The sequence below is a fragment of the Salarias fasciatus genome, chromosome 13 (genome assembly GCF_902148845.1).
Source record: "Salarias fasciatus chromosome 13, fSalaFa1.1, whole genome shotgun sequence".
Taxonomy (NCBI): Eukaryota; Metazoa; Chordata; class Actinopteri; order Blenniiformes; family Blenniidae; genus Salarias; species Salarias fasciatus.
In genome coordinates, this window is record NC_043757.1 from 13,148,128 (window position 1) to 13,167,293 (window position 19,166).

General features: G+C 43.5%; 2 protein-coding genes across 4 annotated transcripts; both read left to right on the forward strand.

Annotated features, from left to right (window-relative positions):
* Positions 1-5,708: 5,708 nt before the first annotated feature.
* LOC115399699 (glycine N-acyltransferase-like protein 3) lies at positions 5,709-8,051 on the forward strand. The gene is made up of 5 exons (XM_030107225.1): positions 5,709-5,811; positions 5,882-5,989; positions 6,458-6,572; positions 7,292-7,424; positions 7,519-8,051. The coding sequence occupies exons 1-5, from the start codon at positions 5,737-5,739 to the stop codon at positions 7,916-7,918; spliced, it is 831 nt and encodes a 276-aa protein (XP_029963085.1). The 5' UTR covers positions 5,709-5,736; the 3' UTR covers positions 7,919-8,051.
* A 3,905-nt stretch (positions 8,052-11,956) lies between these two features.
* LOC115399697 (glycine N-acyltransferase-like protein 3) lies at positions 11,957-18,634 on the forward strand. Of its 3 annotated transcripts, none has more exons than XM_030107222.1 (7): positions 11,957-12,062; positions 12,781-12,875; positions 13,012-13,121; positions 13,198-13,305; positions 14,191-14,305; positions 17,821-17,953; positions 18,049-18,634. In XM_030107222.1, the coding sequence occupies exons 3-7, from the start codon at positions 13,047-13,049 to the stop codon at positions 18,446-18,448; spliced, it is 831 nt and encodes a 276-aa protein (XP_029963082.1). In that variant the 5' UTR covers positions 11,957-12,062; positions 12,781-12,875; positions 13,012-13,046; the 3' UTR covers positions 18,449-18,634. The 3 variants fall into 3 exon arrangements, with proteins under 3 accessions (XP_029963082.1, XP_029963081.1, XP_029963083.1); XM_030107221.1 differs by having other exon boundaries at positions 11,996-12,122; XM_030107223.1 differs by having other exon boundaries at positions 11,996-12,122; positions 17,854-17,953.
* Positions 18,635-19,166: the final 532 nt, after the last annotated feature.

Sequence of the window (19,166 nt, forward strand, 5' to 3'; positions counted from 1 at the left end):
CCATACATTTTGAGAGAATCATTTTTATTAATTTTATTCAGCTCAAAGCTAAACTGTTACAACAATAACTCTCCCGGTTTACATGTTCTCAAGTTTGTGAAGCACTTTCTTCTTTCAAGTTTTCACCATAGAATTTCATTTTGCACCAGAAATTCAGCTCCTTAAGACATATTTGACAACTCCTGATTAATTACAACAGCAGATGTACAGGCAAGAGTGGCCAAAATGAAGAGGTGGACAGCTCCAGGGCCCGACAAGATTCACACCGACTGGCTTAAGAAGCTAACTGCACTTCATGAACGCCTTGCAGCACAAATGAACCAGCTGCAAAGATCAGGGACCCACCCAGAGTGGCTAACCCAAGGTTGGACAGTCCTCATCATGAAGGACACCCAGAAGGGAACAATACCATCAAACTACCGGCCTATAACCTGCCTCAGCACCACATGGAAACTCCTATCAGGCATCATAGCGGCCAAGATAAGTAGGCACATGGATCAGTACATGAGTAAAGCACAAAAAGGGATTGGCAGTAACACCAGGGGGGTCAAACACCAGCTACTGGTTGACAGGGCAATTGCCCAAGACTGCAAGGCCCGCAGCACCAACCTGTGCACTGCCTGGATTGATTACAAGAAAACCTATGACTCAATGCCACACACGTGGATACTGGAGTGCTTGAAACTGTACAAGATCAACAGGAATCTGAGGAGCTTCATTCAGAACTCAATGGGGCTGTGGAAGACAAGTCTAGAGGCCAACTTAAAGCCAGTAGCACAGGTGAGCATCAAATGCGGCATATACCAAGGTGATACACTGTCCCCCCTGCAGTTCTGTATAGGCCTGAACTCCCTCAGCCAGATCATTACCAAGAGCGGCTTTGGATACCGGTTCAAGAGCGGAACAACTGTCAGCCACCTCCTCTACATGGATGACATCAAACTGTATGCCAAGAATGAGCGTGATATGGACTCCCTGATTCACCTCACCAGGATATACAGCAATGACATTGGTATGCAGTGTGTTTACACTGGCAGTATGCAATTTTGAGTATGCGAGAAGTTCCCGGATGCATACTGCATTCGCCAGAAATGTTGAGTATACATCGTGTGTTCACTACTCATACTGAAATTGCCCAAGATGCAACGCGACGGACATTTGAATAAACTTTATTCAGTTCACAATGACTGTTTCTTCATGATGTACATTTATCAAGCTGAGTATGGTTCTAGATTAAACTTCCCTCCATCGTTTGTGCTCGTAGGTATGTCATATTACGAGATTTATTACTGGATTGACAATGATTAAAAATAGTAAAAAAAAAAAAAAAAAAAAAAAACACTTACATCTGAGAACAAGTCCATGTTGAAAGCGACCATGATGTACCGAAGACGGCGAGCTGATCTTTGTTGAAGAGCCGAAAAAACTCTCCGTCGGTAAAGCATCATTATGGGGTATTTTCACAGCTTCACTACTTCCTGAAAATAGCTGTGCACATTCATTTCCTGTCTTACATTATTGGCCAAACTGATTAATCCAGGTGTGTCTGGTTTAGACTGCTGCAACAAGACACACCTGGATTAATCGTTTTGGCCAATAATGCAAGACAGGAAATGAATGTGCACAGTTAATTTCAGGAAGTAGTGGAGCTGTGAAAATGGCCCATTGGCATAATAAGTGGTCTGTTAACGGGACACCGGTCCAATTTTCAAAGTAAAAGCACAGATTTATCACTGAGGTTTCTTTTGCATGAGAAAGGGAAAGGGGCGGTTTATTTTGGTGAAAATAACCGGAAGTGTGTTGCTCACTGCGGCTGGCTTGAATTTCGCCGAATTCGTCCGAACAAAATCATAAACGGCTGGTATTTGGACAAATAAACGACACACTCGGGCTCTAAACGACCACTTTGTCGCCTAAATTTTAAAAAAATCTCGATGAAGTTATACATTTGATGAGTTTAGAGCTAAAGTGAAATCAGCTTTAGCTGATCGATTTCTGCTCATGGAAGAAGTGCAATGCATTGTGGGTTACTATGTAGTATGCTGTAGTGTAAACGCTTCGCATACTGTTTGATGGACTGAGTAAGCAGGATGCAGGATGGATAGTATGAGTATGTAAGGCTGTAGTAGACAGTATGCGGTTTCGAACACAGCCCATGAGTTGAATTACCTGAAGGGAACATAACAGATTTGCAGGACACCTACAAGTACCTGAGGATCCCACAGGTAAATGGTAACCATGAGGAGGCAGCTCGAAAGTCAGCCACAGCCAAATACCTACAGAGAGTAAGACAAGTCCTGAAGAGCCAGCTGAATGGCAAAAATAGATCCAGGCCATAAACACCTATGCCCTACCAGTAATCAGATACCCTGCTGGCATAATAAGTACGGTGCACTGAGCCCTATCCTCTAATGTCTGAATGTTATTCCCTTTAGTCCGTTCATTGCTTTTCACCTGTTGTCCCCCCCTTCGAGGGGGAGTCTTCTCCAGTTTCAGTTGCTGACTCCACTATTACGAGGGCCTACGAACAAGCTCCGTCCGGACCGGGAGGACACTCCTGTCGGTCCTGCCCGTGAACTGGCTTCAGTTCTACTGCTGGGATCTGTGGTTCTTGTGCTGGACCGTCCAACGGACTGCACTCAACATTGTCCTAGGCTTTACTTCTTATTGTCTCATGCTAGCTGTTGCCAAAGCTGTCCGTCCCTGGGGGAGGGATCCCTCCATACTGTGGTTCTCCCCAAGATTTCTTCTTTTCCCACTGGGTTTTTGGAGTTTTTTCTTGCCGGATGTGAGGGTCGAAGGCGGTGGTTGCTTCGTTCTGTCTCGTTACTGTAAATATTGACATATTACCATTATGCTTATTCACTGTTTTTACTTTTACCGACCAATGTAACATCTTGAAGCCCTCTGAGGCAACTGTTGTTGTGATACTGGGCTATACAAAAATAAATTGATTGATTAATAGATAATATCCTGGCCACTGGAAGAAATGCAAGCCACTGATATCAAGACAAGAATGCTCCTTACAATGCAGTGATGATCTGCTAAGTGAATGCCTCAGACATCAAAAGCCCAATAAGGAGGAGCCAGAAGAGCTATCATGGACAGACAAAGGCATGTACCACCGACAAATTGAAGAAGTGACTGACATTGGGGAAACATACCAGTGGCTGGAAAAGGCTGGACTGAAGGACAGCACAGAGGCACTCATGGCTGCACAAGAACAGGCCCTTAACACAAGATCAATAGAGGCCGGGATCTACCACACCAAACAAGACCCCAGGTGCAGACTGTGCAAAGAAGCCCCAGAGACAGTACAGCACATCACAGCAGGGTGTAAGATGCTGGCAGGCAAGGCATGTATGGAACGGCACAACCAGGTAGCGGGCATAGCGCACAGGAACATATGTACCAAGTATGGACTGGAGGTCCCAGGGTCAAGACGGGAGACACCTCCAAAGGTGGTCGAGAACAATCGAGCCAAGATCCTGTGGGACTTCCAGATCCAGACTGACAAGCAGGTGATGGCCAATCAACCAGACATACTGGTGGTAGATAAACAGCAGAAGACAGCTGTGGTGATAGATTTAGCAATCCCAAGTTATGGCAACATCAGGAAAAAGGAGCACGAGAAGCTGGAGAAATACCAAGGGTTGAGGGAAGAGATAGAGAGAGTGTGGGGTGTGAAGGCAACAGTGATACCAGTGGTGATCGGGACACTACGAGCAGTAACCCCCAAGCTGGGAGGATGGCTCCAGCAGATACCTGGAACAACATCTGAGATCTCTGTTCAAAAGAGCGCAATCCTCGGAACAGCTAAGATCCTGCGTACCAGCCTGTGCAGTAATGTGATCCACCATTGATTTGAATTTATTACTTTAAATAACCTGGCAGCTATTGAGCTAAATTACTGCATCATTTTACATACAGGCCTGTTCAGCTCAGTCTTTTCAGTAGCTATCAATGGTTGTCATAATTCTTATTCATATATTTATGAAAATACAGTATTTTATCAATTTGACTTATGATTCCAAACCAGAGACTGGCTTGACTGTGTTGTGAAATGTAGGCTGTTTGACCAAATGAGCTGTTCAGCCCAGCTGCATGTTCTTTATGCTTTTTTTTGTATCCATTTGTCCACATCATTCCCCCACTTAAATGTTTTGCTGCTCACCACAAACAACCTCGTTCTGAAGGTGTCAACAAACAATATATTTAAGCATACTCTTGTGCATCAATAAAGAGGGAATGGACATGTTATACACAGACATTGCATCGACTGCTGCTGTAGATTGGAGCAACATGTCATTTTGGTTCTGTGTCACTTATACAGCGTATTCTGTCTATAGAAGAATGACATGTTTTCACTGTTAAAGTTGCCATAAATATATAAATAGTCAATATATATTTACATGTGTTGTTTGTTGCCAACATTAGACATGGAGGACAAACAACATAAATAGAACAAAAGGATCCCAGAAACTGTTCAGGTGTTTTCAGGTATTCATTTCAAGAAATGCTTGTAGAATATAGGCATTTCATTTTTACCTCCGCCAAGGAGGTTATATAATCAGTTTGTTGGTTTGTTGGTTGGTTGGTTGGTTTGTTAGCAACATTACGGAAAAAGTTATGGACGGATTGCAATGAAACTTTGTGGAAAGGTGGGTCTTGGGCTAACTCAGAATCCATTAAATTTTGGTGATGATCTGGATCACTGTCTGGATCCAGGAATTTTTTTTTAAAGAATTCTTTATCATTGAGAGACAGGGCAGTCTTTGACATAGTCGGGCATAGCTCAACAATAAATGACAAAGAGGCTTAGCAAAAAATTATAGTGTAAGTTCTTCAATGACTCGAAGAGATATCAGCTGCTGATCCAGATCACGGAAGTATTCTGGATACCACGATCCAGAACATACAAAAATAAGGGGATTCCGGAGTGTCAATCACTGTGAGGCAATATATTGAGATATGAACATGCAAAAAACAGCTTTTTCCGATATGTTGTTTGTGTTGGGGAGAAATAAAATGTTTTTTTTATTATATATGGTGTTCTTATTGTTGCTGGTGACTGATTTGAGCTGTGGCGGAGGTCTGCGCTCTCTGAGTGCCAAATTCTAGTTATTATTGCTATCAAACTCAATGACAAGTACCTGTTAAAAAAAGTTTTATTTCCCTTTTCATGCTAAAACAAGACACCTCAAGAAATTATGTTCACTCAAAAATAACAAGTTTAACACAGTGTCATAGTTACCATTTTAATACCTGCGGGGCCTAAAAAACAAAAGCACGCTTTAGTCACATCCCTCGACAGTCAGTGCGGCATCTCCATATATTATGGCTATACCTGCAACCCTGGAGGAGATAAAGCAGTAAAGAATCTGCATCATATTTAAAATCCACAGTTTTGGGGAACTTGCATGTTCTTCCTGTGCATGTCTGAATTGTCTTCTGGTACTTCCTTAAACAGGTGTAGCCCATAAGCAGAAAGTGAATATATGTGTTTCACATATTTCATCATTTGAAGATTTCATCTTTCAAGTCAACTCACAACAAAGTGAAGATGTAAGTAAACTGAAGCTTTTATTCTTTAAACATGTAGTCAGGAAGTCAGATGGACATTAAAACCACTGTGTTGATCCATGTGTTGGTTTACTTCAACAATGATTGATAAACACTGCCCTCCTCTTTATGATAACAGACGAAAACCATTTAGTAAAGAGAAACCATTCAGACATGAAGGTCTTGAACCGAGAGGAGCTGCAGGTGGCTGAAGGAGTCCTGCTCCAACATTTACCAAAGAGCTACAAGGTAAAAACAGAAAGAAACACTGACAACTGTGTGACTGTAGTTTACATTTCTTAATGTCTCCTACTTTTAGATGTATGGCTTCCTGTACGGTATAAACAGGAACAAACCCACCACCCTGGAGGTGGTGGTCGACACTTGGCCTGATTTCAAAGTGATCATATGTCGGCCAGACCCCAAAGTGAGTCAACTCATCATTTATTTTTCTTCTGCACATACACTGGTTTAGTTTATCTATTACCAGAATTGCCTTTCAACAGAAAGCGACCATACTGGGTTTCTTGCACTTTCATTATTGTGTCCTCCTTTCATAAGTTATACAAAGGGGAGTGCCGACTTTGCATCTGCTTCACAATTGGAATGATAAAATGAAGATCACTGTGTTTTGCCTTTGTAATTGTCCCTTAACTTTCTTCAGTGTAATATATATATAAGATGGTGAACATAAACAATGAAAGCAAAAAAACTGTATGAAATTTTTGAAAACGTTCTCCACAAATGACCCAAATCATAAAAATAAAAACACATTTTCCCCAGAGAGATGGGGCAGTTGATAGGTATTTTTTAATTTGCAAACATATCTTTACTATTTTGTTTAATTTGATGTGAAAAACATCGAGCATTTATCCTATTTTGTTGTGTTTCCAAGTTTGCTGTGGAATTCATTAAAACGGTGACATGCTTCAGCACAGATGAGCAGGCTTTAAGGAAAGTCCTGACAGAAGAAAATGCAATCGACTGGAGCACTTACTTGGTTATTGGAGGTGAGTTTTGAGCACAACAAAGGGCAAGTACTGTCGTTCCACTTTTGTTCAGAGACAGAAATTGTATGTTTTACTTGTTACATTTTCTGAATAGATTTTAGATTCCCAGAAAAAGAGATTACACATAAAAACAGAGCATCATTGCTGAACTACTGTGTCACATAATTCACAATACAGAATATATATTTCATTGTTATAATAATGCTGTTGATCATGATCTAAAAGTATGGCAAACCACTTTTGATGTACACGAGCAAGTATGAACCGTACGGCTCATTACAGCCTTTTCAACAGGCTCCTGATTAAGACAATGAACCCATCAATGCACAAACAAATCACAGTGTGCAATACACACAAATATAGTTTCAGCTGTTTACAATACCTTCCTTTATCACCGTATCCACCAATATTTGCATTTGCACTGTCCTTTGCCCCCATGTCTGTTTTCATAATGTGTTTTATCTTGACTGGACCTTACTGCACCATTTCTTTTGTTACCTTTATCTTTTAAACCTGCTTCATGCTTTGACAGAAGACATAATAAGAGTTTTGTTGCATGCCGTAAACTGAATCAGCTATCCTCTGTACACTTGACAATAGACATTTTGAATCAGTTGCTTTGATCTGTGAGTATGTTAGATTTTTTTTTAAATAAAAGAGGTAATCTCTTGGAAGCAGATATAACAAAACAAAAAGTTTGAAATGTTGATTTTCTGCAGGACTTGACAATTCCCAAACACCCCTGTTCAAAGAGATTTCAAGTGACCGGGAAGTCAACAGCAGGCATGACACCTTGGTGCGTGTCTTATATTTACCTGAAGTCAGCTGCCTGCAGTCACCAGCCACAGACAGGTAAAGTCCAATGATCAAAATATACTTCTCTGTGTGCGTGTCCTTCATATCACAGAAAACTAGAATCAATTGTTTCTCCACTTTTACTCTACAGTGAGCTTGAATCGAGGATCTCATCACTCAAACCTTCCCACGTGTCGCTGGTGAACCAAACTTGGAAATTTGGAGGGAACCAGCAAAGTTATAACTTCATCAGACATCTAATCAGCAACTTCCCTTCATGCTGCATCATGGACGAACACGGCCAGCCGGTGTCCTGGATTCTGGTGTATGATTACGGCGCTATGGGGATATTGTACACGCTGCCAGAGCACAGAGGAAAAGGTTATGCGAAAGTGTTGATCAGCACCATGGCCAAGAAACTGCTTGCTGAGAGCCATCCGGTGTATTGCTTCATCGAAGAGGAAAACTCATTGTCCTACAAGCTCTTTAAAAACTTGGGCTTCATTGAGGATCCTTCCTACAGGGTAGTGTGGCTTGAGTTAAATTTTTGAGCATCTTTTAAATACACACCTTTGATTTGATTTACCAAACTTTCTATCATGTTTTTTATCGTTTCATCATCTTAAACGCTGAAGATTATTTGCCTTGCCTTTTTACGATTTTGTATTTCTGTGTAAATCCATGTGAATGACCTTTTGTTTGAATGATGGTATATAAATACATTTGCTTTGCCTCAAATGTTCCATCAATAAAAATCATTAGTAATATGGTGGTGCAGTGATGAGTGTTTTTGCGTCACAGTACGGTAAGTAAGGTTCCTCTAGGTCCCCCAGCTTCCTCCCATGGCCCAGAAACATCAATGCCAAGCACTAAATAACTCTAAATTGCCCCCTGTGACCTTGAAAAGGACAAGTGGTTGAGAAGATGTATGGATAGTAACATGATATCCTTATTTGAACATATAGTTCAAACTGTTAAGTTTGTATCTTAGTTTCAAAACAGTCTTGAAAAATGCGCTTCTCTCTGAAACGATCCTTCCATACATTTTGAGAGAATCACTTTTATTAATTTTATTCAACTCAAAGTTAAACTGTTACAACAATAACTCTCCCAGTTTACATGTTCTCAAGTTTGTGAAGCACTTTCTTGTTTTGAGTTTTCATCATAGAATTTCATTTTGCACCAGAAATTCAGTTCCTTTAAGACATATTTGACAACTCCTGCTTAACTTGTTGTGTGGGATTTCTACAATTTACGACAGCTGTGAACATTAGGACATAATTTTCATTGTCTTGTGCCTCTTTAACATCAAATACAATTAAATATAAAAGATTAAATAAATAGATAAAAGGAAGGATAAAGTAACACCTAATATGGTTCCAGAAAAGCACTTAATAGTTAGTGAAAGGTGGTAAAAAGATGATGTTCCTTTTCTTTGCAGTGCTCCAAGCATACATTTTTCTTCATCAAGGAATATTTTTAATGCTTTTTAAATAAAAATAACTAATAACTCATCAAATACAAATGTTTGTAATTGTCTTTTTTTCTTCTTTTTCCTACCTTTAGAATTTAACACAAAAAAATTTAGGAATATTGTATTTAGTTTTTTAATTAAAAGTACTATCAAACTTTTGATTGTGGATGTAAGGTGACCAATTACTTATTTTTCCAGCATTCTTTAGAAATAAATTCTTTAAAAATCCTTCAGGATTTTATACACATATATATGTATATATATATGCATATATATATATGCACACACATATCTGTGTTGGAGTTCTCCCCAGTGAACGAGAGGGTCGTATCCCTGCGCCTTCCGATCGGGGATCAGTGCCTCACTGTTGTCTCGGCTTTTGGGCCGAACAGCAGTGCTGAGTACCCGTCCTTCTTCGAGTCCCTGGGAGAAGTGCTGGACAGTGCTCCGACAGGGGACTCCATTGTTCTACTGGGTTACTTCAACGCCCACATGAGCAGCGACAGTGAGACCTGGAGGGGGATGAATGGATCGCACGGCCTCCCTGATCTGAACCCAAGTGGTGTTCTGTTATTGGACTTCTGTGCTAGCCCCAGTTTGTCCATAACAAACACCATTTTCAAGCACAGGGGTATCCATAAGTGCACTTGGCACCAGGACACCCTAGGTCGGAGGTCAATGATCGACTTTGTTGTGTTATCTGACCTCCAGCCACGTGTTTTGTAAACTCGGGTGAAGAGAGGAGCACAGCTGTCGACCGATCACCAACTGGTGGCGAGTTGGATTAGCTGGCGGAGGAGGAAACCGGACAGACTTGGCAGACCCAAACGTGTTGTGAAGGTCTGCTGGGAATGTCTGGTGGAACCCTCTGTCAGCATGGTTTTCAACTCCCACCTCCGGGAGAGCTTCTCTCATGTCCTGAGGGACGCTGGGGACATTGAGTCAGAGTGGACCATGTTCTCCACCTCCATTGTCGAAGCAGCTGCTCAGAGCTGTGGTCGTAAGGTCTCCGGTGCCTGTCGCGGCAGTCAGCCCCGAACCCGGGACACCGGAAGTAAGGGCTGCCGTCAAGCTGAAGAAGCAGTCCTATCGAGTCTTGTTGGCTCATGGGACTCCAGAAGCAGCTGACAGGTACTGGCAGGCCAAGCGAACTGCAGCCCGAGTGGTCGTGGAGGCAAAAACTCGGGTCTGGGAGGAGTTCAGGGAGGCCATGGAGGAGGACTGTCGGTCAAGATCGAAGAAATTCTGGCAAACCGTTGGGCGCCTCAGGAGGGGAAAGCAGGTCTCCACTAACACTGTTTATAGTGGAGGTGGGGAGCTGCTGACCTCAACTGGGGATATCATAGGACGGTGGAAGGAATACTTCAAGGACCTCCTCAATCCCGTCGCCACGTCTTCCGTGGAGGAAGCAGAGGCTGAGGTCTCAGAGGTGGACTCGTCCATCACCCAAGCTGAAGTCACCGAGGTAGTTGGTAAGCTCCTAAGTGGCAAGGCACCAGGGGTGGACGAGATTCGCACTGAGTATCTTAAGTCTCTGGATGTGCAGGGACTGTCTTGGTTGACACATCTCTGCAACACTGCATGGCGGTTGGGGACGGTGCCTCTGGATTGGCAGATCGGGGTGGTGGTCCCCCTGTTTAAAATGGGGGACCAGAGGGTGTGCTCCAACTATAGGAGGATCACACTCCTCAGCCTCCCTGGGAAAGTCTATTCCAGGGTACTGGAGAGGAGGATTATACCGATAGTCGAACCTCGGATTCAGGAGGAGCAATGCGGTTTTCGTCCTGGTCGAGGAACAGTGGACCAGCTCTGTACCCTCCATAGGGTGCTCGAAGGTTCGTGGGAATTCGCCCAACCAGTTTGCATGTGTTTTGTGGACCTGAAGAAGGCGTTCAACCGCGTCCCTCGTGGTGTCTTGTGGGGGGTGGTCCGGGAATATGGAGTCCGGAGCCAATTGTTAAAGGTTGTATAGAAGATCTTCATTACTAACAAAAATGAATTAAAGCTAAAAAATGGCGTTATGAAGCTGCAGCAGCTTTGTTTTTATCATGATTAAAAAAAAAGAAAGTAAACATTAATCAACTCTGAAGGTTGTAAAACCAACATTACTTTAGCCAATCAATAACGAGGTAGCCTCGTTATCTATTGGTTTTCTAACGTGTCAGTCAACCTCTCTACATTTGTAGTGTAACTGCCATGCTCCTACGCCCTTTTCGTACCCCCCTCCCCCACACGCTCCACCCCGCTCCACCCATGCTAGGCTCTGCTGCCACTATCAACACCTTTTCACCTGTAGACTTGAGACAATTTTTCCTAATCATAGCTGCAACGTGCTTGCCATTTGGCGAAAATTTATGTTTTAATCTTAAAACAAGACTTGTATGAAAAAGTCCGGAGAGTGAGAGGAGGAGAGGGTGGGTTTGTTTAAGCCTGCATGCTGCAGCGCACACACAGATCAGCTGTGAACTCCGAGCATCTACTGCAGTCATGCAGCTCCACACAAACCTCCCCGTCCTCCTCTGATCCACCCGAGAGCAGGGACGGGTCAGGTACAGGATTTGGCGCAAGTGCAGGATTTTACTCATATTCGCTGTGTTTTTTGTTGTTGTATATATATGTATTTTTTTTTTTTTTTTTTTTTTTGGCCACATTCCTTCTCTCACAGTTGAAGTGACCTCTGTCAACATTTGAAGTGGGCGAACTTGCACAATCGGTGGTGATGAGAACCAAAAATCACGAGAGCAATACTGCCGGAAAACACTTCTCTTTAAGTTCAAGTACAGCTCCACTCCATACAAGCTGTACTTCTTTATTTTACTCATGAATTACCAATATGGGGAAGGAATTTAATAATAAAAACTGTGGGTCGGAACCTTCGTGTCTGGGTTTGTTTACAGGGGACGCTGGCGCTGGACTCCCATTAGTCATTCAAGTGAGGAGTTTCACGTGTATATTATAAACATAACAAGCAGAAAACCTTCTACTGACACATTCATCCTTGAGGGGATATAAAGTCATTTTCCATGCATAATATACTTTTAATTTGTAAAAAGTGTGTGAACAGCAGCGAAGTGGTGAGACCGCCCACTTCTTTACGCACAGACTTGAGTCAGCAGTCTTCACAGCGCTCTGCTCCTCACTCACTTCTCTCCAGTCTGAACCTTCTCTTCACCAAAGATGACCGTGGAACTGACGGAAGATCAGCTGATGCTGACTGCACGGTAATTTATTTCACTTTCACAGCTGCAGGAAGAAGTTGTGCAACCCGTGACGGGAATACGGTAACTTATTTTTATGTGTTACCTGCATGCATGATCACTTTCATTAAAGTATTGGACTCATTTTGTTTTTCACCGGACGTGTGTGTTGTGCTTTATGGGTCCATGGGGAACAGTGGCGCTTGGCTCAGCTGTTTTCCCTTTCTCTGTCCTTCCCCGGTTTGTTTTTGCTTGATGCGTTGCTTAACACATGGTCAACCAAGTCACGTTACTGCAGACTCAAACAGATTTCAAAACAAAAGCGACGCTACGACATGTTGATAAAGTAAAAATTAGCGACACTGCTGAATAAATTCTGAACAACAAATATTTTTTCATACACACACACACACACACATATATACATATGTATGTATGTATATATATATATATATATATATATATATATATATATATATATATATATATATATATATATATATATATATATGTATGTATGTATGTATATGTATGTATATGATGGGGCCTAAAAAACCGAAGTGCGCTTTGTCACATCCCTCGACAGTCAGTGTGGCATCTCCATACATTATGTCTATACCTGCAACCCTGGAGAAGATAAAGCAGTAAAGAATCTGCATCATATTTAAAATCCACAGTTTTGGGGAACTTGCATGTTCTTCCTGTGCATGTCTGAATTGTCTTCTGGTACTTCCTTCCATAGGAGTAACCCATACGCATGAGGTGAATATATGTATTTCACATATTTCGTCATTTGAAGATTCCAGCTTTCAGGTTGACTCACAGCAAGGTGAAGATGTAAGTAAACCGAAGCTTTTATTCTTCAAACATGTACGCAGGAAGTCAGATGGACATTAAAACCACTGTGTTGATCCATGTGTTGGTTTACTCCAACAATGATTGATAAACGCTGCCCTCCTCTTTATGATAACAGACGAAAACCATTTAGTAAAGAGAAACCATTCAGACATGAAGGTCCTGAACCGAGAGGAGCTGCAGGTGGCTGAAGGAGTCCTGCTCCAACATTTACCAAAGAGCTACAAGGTAATAAAAAAAAAAAAACACTGACAACTGTGTGACTGTCGTTTACTTTACGTTTCCTAATGCCTCCTACTTTTAGGTGTATGGCTTCCTGTACGGTATAAACAGGAACAAACCCGCCACTGTGGAGGTGATGGTCGACTCTTGGCCTGATTTTAAAGTGATCATATGTCGACCACACCCCAAAGTGAGTCAACACGTCATTTATTTTTCTTCTGCACATTGGTACATCGGTTTTGTTTATCTATCAACAGGATTACCTTTTATCAGGAGGCGACCATATTGGGTTTCTTGCACTTTCATTCTTGTGTCCTTCTTATATCTTTAATAAGTTTAACAAAGGAGAGTGCAGACTTTGCATCTGCTTCACAATTTTAATGATAAAATAAAGACCACCATATTTTGCCTGATGTCACGAGTTAGAGTATGTCAATTTATGAACATGTGTCCAGTGCCTCCATAAAGTCATAACTTAAGTATGTTTTTGAAAATACTGTTGGACACCAGTAAATAAAATGTGGAGGACGTTTTTATTCCTGCCTTTCATTATTGGAAATTAAGAAATGAAATACATATGGTATTGACCTTCTTTTTTTTCTAATTAAAGGCAAATGTACATTTTACCTCGAACTTTACAAACCAAATAAAGTAAATACTGTATAATCATGAATCATTTAAGAATAACAAGATTCATTTACCTTGCACTGAAAAGACAATGTTCTCCAGCTTCCAATTCTTCGACAAATATTATTTTATTTTGATGTTGCGGTGTAATTTCCTGTTTGTCCAACTTTATATTACAAAAATAGACTTTGTAATTGTCCCTTAACTTTCTTCAATGTAATATATATATAAGATGATGAAAATGAACAATGAAAGCACAAAAATTGAAAACGTTCTCCACAAATGACCCAAATAAATAAAAATAAAAACACATTTTCCCCAGAGAGATGGGACAGTTTATATGTATTATTTAATTTGCAACCATATATGTACTATTTGATGTGATGTGTGATGTGAAAAAACATCTAGCACTTGTCTTATTTTGTTTTTGTGTTTATGTGTTTCCAAGCTTGCTATGGAGTTCATGAAAAAGGTGACATGCTTCAGCACAGATGAGCAGGCTTTCAGGAAAGTCCTGACAGAAGAAAATGCAATCGACTGGAGCACTTACTTTGTAATTGGAGGTGAGTTTTGAGCACAACAAATGGCAAGTACTGTCCTTCCACTTTAGTTCAGAGACAGAAATTGTATATACTAATTATTACTACATTTTCTATATAGATTTAAGATTCTGAAAAAAAGATTACTCATAAAAATACGCAAAATCATTATTGAATTACTGTGCCACATAATTCAAAATACATAATAAATATTTCATTGTTATAATAATGCTGTTGATCATGATCTAAAAGTATGGCAAACCACTTTTAAGGTACACAAGCAAGTTATGGACCATACAGCTCATTACAGCTTTTTCAACAGGCTCCTGATTAAGACACTGAGCATGTGCAGTTCGAGTTTGTATACCAACATTACTCGTGACCTGCTATAACTTCGGGTTTCTAACCCAGGCTCGGCTCTTATTTTCTGCTCGCGTTCAGTTGGTATACACCTTGAGGATTACGGGACGTGCCTGTGCGACATTATGACGCACCGTCCCTGGGAGCCTTGTGACCATGTAGGTCGGAGCTGTTGATGCCCTCTAAAGGCTGTGACGTGTTGCGGGTCCCATTCATCTGACTGGGCAACGCTGAGGCAGCGTCGCCTGCAGTGAAACATTCATTCATAACCTCCAGGTAGACGGTAAGGTTGCTGAATCTGCTATTACTCATGGTGAGTGATGAGGGGTAGCGGCTCGCTCCCCCCACATTTGTTTGCATGACGACCGCGGCCGTTGCGGCATGGTCGGTGTTGATTGGGCTCGGGATGCCGCTCGCATCCTTCGCCCACCTTCAGGAAGTGAAGCAGCGATTTGGCTGGTGTGATATTGTGCTTCTGACTGTTGTGTAGCCACATTGGAACTCCCCACCATGCAAGGCTTGCCGTGGCTGTTGGTTCGGGCTTCTTATTACGCCGACGAGCATCCGGGCGAGTGCATGGTCGGCGGCCTCCGGCACCACGGGCGAGCGAGGTGCTGCCGTCACTGCGGCAGACGAGGAGCACAACGAGTGGTAGCATGTGGCCGCTAGCTCAGCTGAGCAGCTACTCGGTGATGTGTGTTGCAGGAGGCACAGCTTCCTCTTACACCAGCCATTGCGTTTCTTTCTGATCGGTTGTGCGCACCCCCGCTCCGGCGGGTGACGCTGCTGCTAGCAGGCAGACGGGGGTGGGGACCGCCGCTGCCTTTGAGTAGAATGTTGCTGCAGGAAGCCTTTCTGCCAGCAGAGGGCTGCTGGAAGCTGGCCTGTTGCGTGCACCCACGGCTCCAGACGGGTGACGTTGCTACCAGACCAGATGGCCCTTCCTGGATGTGCTCAGCTCAGTGATCTGCATATGCGTGCCGCATCATTTTTCTAACCTGCTGCATACCCCACCCTGCATCCTCGTGGGTGCTGCCTCTAGGGCGGCAGGACAAGGAGGGCACCGTGGAGCAGCAGTCCCCGCTCATGGGCATGACCCCAGCTAGGCTTGGTAGTCTAGCGTCCGCTATGTAGGCAGCATATTCCCCTTCCCACGGCTTACCGCCCTCCTGTTGTTCCACCTGTCGCATGTGCCCGTTGTGACTGGCGCTGCTCCGTTTCCTACCTGAGCTGCACATTGCCTCTCCTTTTTTGGTGCTATTTGGGCCGTTGCCCTGCCATTCTTCTGCACACCCGTTGCTTCAGCATGTGGCGCCACTACCGCGGGGGCCAGGGGGTAATCATTTTCCCCCGTGCATGGTTCGGCTCGGCTGCTAGCTCACTCATCTGGTTTGATGTGCAGGCGGTGTATGCCTCCTTCCGTTGGCTTAGGGCACCACCATCCCAGGCATCTGGTACTCTGACATGTGGCACCACTGCAGGGCATTGGGAAGCAGGTGTACCCAGTCGACTGTTTCTCTTCCATTGTGGTGCTGCCCAGCTGCTCGCTTACACTCTGCGTTTGCCGTGCAGGTGGTGTATGACCCCTTCTCTCGGCTTAGCGCGCTAGCATATCCTACCCCGGGCACCCATACCTCCGACGGGCTAAGCTGCAGTTGCTGTGCAGGCGTCGTATGAACCCTTCCCTCAGCTTCTGTGCTGTCATTATTCTGGCTTGCTGCAAGCACACGGCACTGCGGTCAGGCAGGAGTAGAGAGAGAGCTGCCTGGTGGCCGCTCTCTCTGCTGGTCGTGGCCTCTGCACTTCGTGCCTGGTGTCTGATTTGGTTGTGTGGGCGGCGTATGCCCCCTTCCCTCAACCTCCGCTGAGAAGGCGTGGCATAAGGTGGGAAAGCTGGGTATTCGACGATGGACGGCTCTCACCGCTGTGTCACCTGTGAAGCCCCCTATAGGCGGATGATGGTCACGACCACTGTCCCAGTTGCCTTGGTCCTGTCCACCTCAGGGAGGCACTGTTGGACACCCCGTGCATGGACTGTAGCTACATGCCCTATGCGCAGCGGGCTGCTTTGCTGACGCAGGTCTCTTCTGCTGCTGAGGGTGGCCAGGGGGCCTCCTCTTCGTTGCAGTTGCCTGCCTCTCAGCCCCCCCGCCCCTACCTCTCAGAGTGTCAGGGGATAGTTGGACTCTGGCATGGAACATATGCCCAATGTGGGGCCGGCTGTAGCGTCCCTCTGCTTATCGCACTACCATTGTTCTGGTCTGTTGCACGCACCCGCCCTGGCTGTTGGGTAGCCCTATGGCAGAAGGGAGTGGAAGCTGTCGAGCTTCCCTTCCTGGATGGCCTGGTGTTCTGCGTTTGCTGTGCAGGCGGCGTACGCCACCTTCCCGCAGCTTACCGCATCACTGTTGTTAATTTTTTCTGGTATATGGTGCACACCCCCCACTTCTGTCGGGTGATGCCACTATAGAGGCTGTTGGAGGAGGGAGCTGCTGGGCACCCGTTCCCCCTCCTGGATGTGGCCTTAGCTGGGACACTGGCCGGGGCTTGGCGTTTGCTGTGCAGGTGGCGTATTCGAGAGGTTGTGTCAGCCTCCCTTTGAACCCCTGGCAGCGGCGGAGCTGCAGTGGGTGTCACGCAAGACGGTGTTCCTACTAGCCATTACTACGGCCAAGCGTGTGGGGGAGCTGCACGAGTGACGTTGTTGGTATACATACTCGAACTGCGCTTGTGCAAAGGGAACATTTCAGTGCTTTAAGCAACGCCTCTGGCGGTCATCCGGGATTCATAGAACCGTAATTACGTTAGTAACTTTCGTTTCACCTGTTTACAATACCTTCCTTTGTCACCATATCTACCTCTGTTTGCATTAGACCTGTATTTGCACTGTTCTTTGCTCCCCGTCTGTTTTTATAATGTGCTTTATCTTGATTGGACCTTACTGCACCATTTCTTTTGTTACCTTTATCTTTTAAACCTGCTTCATGCTTTGACAGACATAATAAGAGTTTTGTTGCATGCCGTAAACTGCTATCTTCTGTGCACTTGATAATACACATTTTGAATCCGTTGCCTTGATCTGTGATTATGTTAGATTTTTCAAAATAAAAGAAGTAATCTCTTGGAAGCAGATATAACCAAAAAAATAAAAAAGTGTGTGAAATATTGATTTTCTGCAGGACTTGACAATTCCCTCACTCCCCTGTTCAAAGAGGTTTCCAGTGACCGGGAAGTCAACAACAGGTATTACACCTTGGTGCGTCTCTTGTATTTACCTGAAGTCAGCTGTCTGCAGTCACCAGCCACTGACAGGTAAAGTCCAATGATCAAAATATACTCTGTGTGTGTGTGTGTCCTTCATATCACAGCAAACTAGAACCAATTGTTTCTCCTCTTTTGCTCTACAGTGAGCTTGAATCGAGGATCTCATCACTCAAACCTTTCCACGCATCGCTGGTGAACCAAACTTGGAAATTTGGAGGGAACCAGCAAGGTTATAACAATATCAGACATCTAATCAGCAACTTCCCTTCATGCTGCATCATGGACGAACACGGCCAGCCAGTGTCCTGGATTCTGGTGTACCATTACGGTGCTTTGGGGATATTGTACACGCTGCCAGAGCACAGAGGAAAAGGTTATGCTAAAGTGTTGATCAGCACCATGGCCAAGAAACTGCTTGCTGAGAGCCACCCGGTTTATTGCTTCATCGAGGAGGACAACTCATTGTCCTACAAGCTCTTTAAAAACTTGGGCTTCATTGAAGATCCTTCCTACAGGGCAGTGTGGCTTGAGTTCAATTTTTGAGCATCTTTTAAATACACAGCGAAGATTTGATTTACCAAACAACCTTTTTTTATCATGTTTTATCATGCTTTTTATCATTTCATGTATTTCATAATCTTAAAAGCTTAAGAGTGTTATTCGCCTTGCTTTTATTCGATTTTGTATTTCCGTGTAAATCCATGTGAATAACCTTGTGTTTGAATGATGGTATATAAATACATTTGCTTTGCCTCAAATGTTCCTTCAATAAAAATCATTAGTAACATGGTGGTGCAGTGATGAGTGCTCTTGCGTCACAGTAAGTAAGGTTCCTCTGATACCCCAGCTTCCTCCCATGGCCCAGAAACATCAATGCCTAGCGCTAAATAACTCAATTGCCCTCTGTGACCTTGAAAGGACAAGATGAATAGTGGCATGGTATTTTTATTTGAACATATCGTTCAAACAGTTACGTTTGTGTCTTAGTTTCAAAACAGTCTAAAAAATGTTCCTTTCGTTAAATAATTCTGGAGAACATTGCACAATGTATTAATTTAAGAATATTATTTTGAGCACAACATGAGAAAAATATGATTTTATCTCAAATACGTAATCTCATTCAAACCTCAGCGACCTGCACATTCGCTATTGGAAGACTTCAGTACCTAAACATATTTCAAAATAAATGAAGGAAGTTACTTCAATCGATCATTCCAAACATTTTGAGAGAATCACTTTTATTAATTGTGTTCAACTCAAA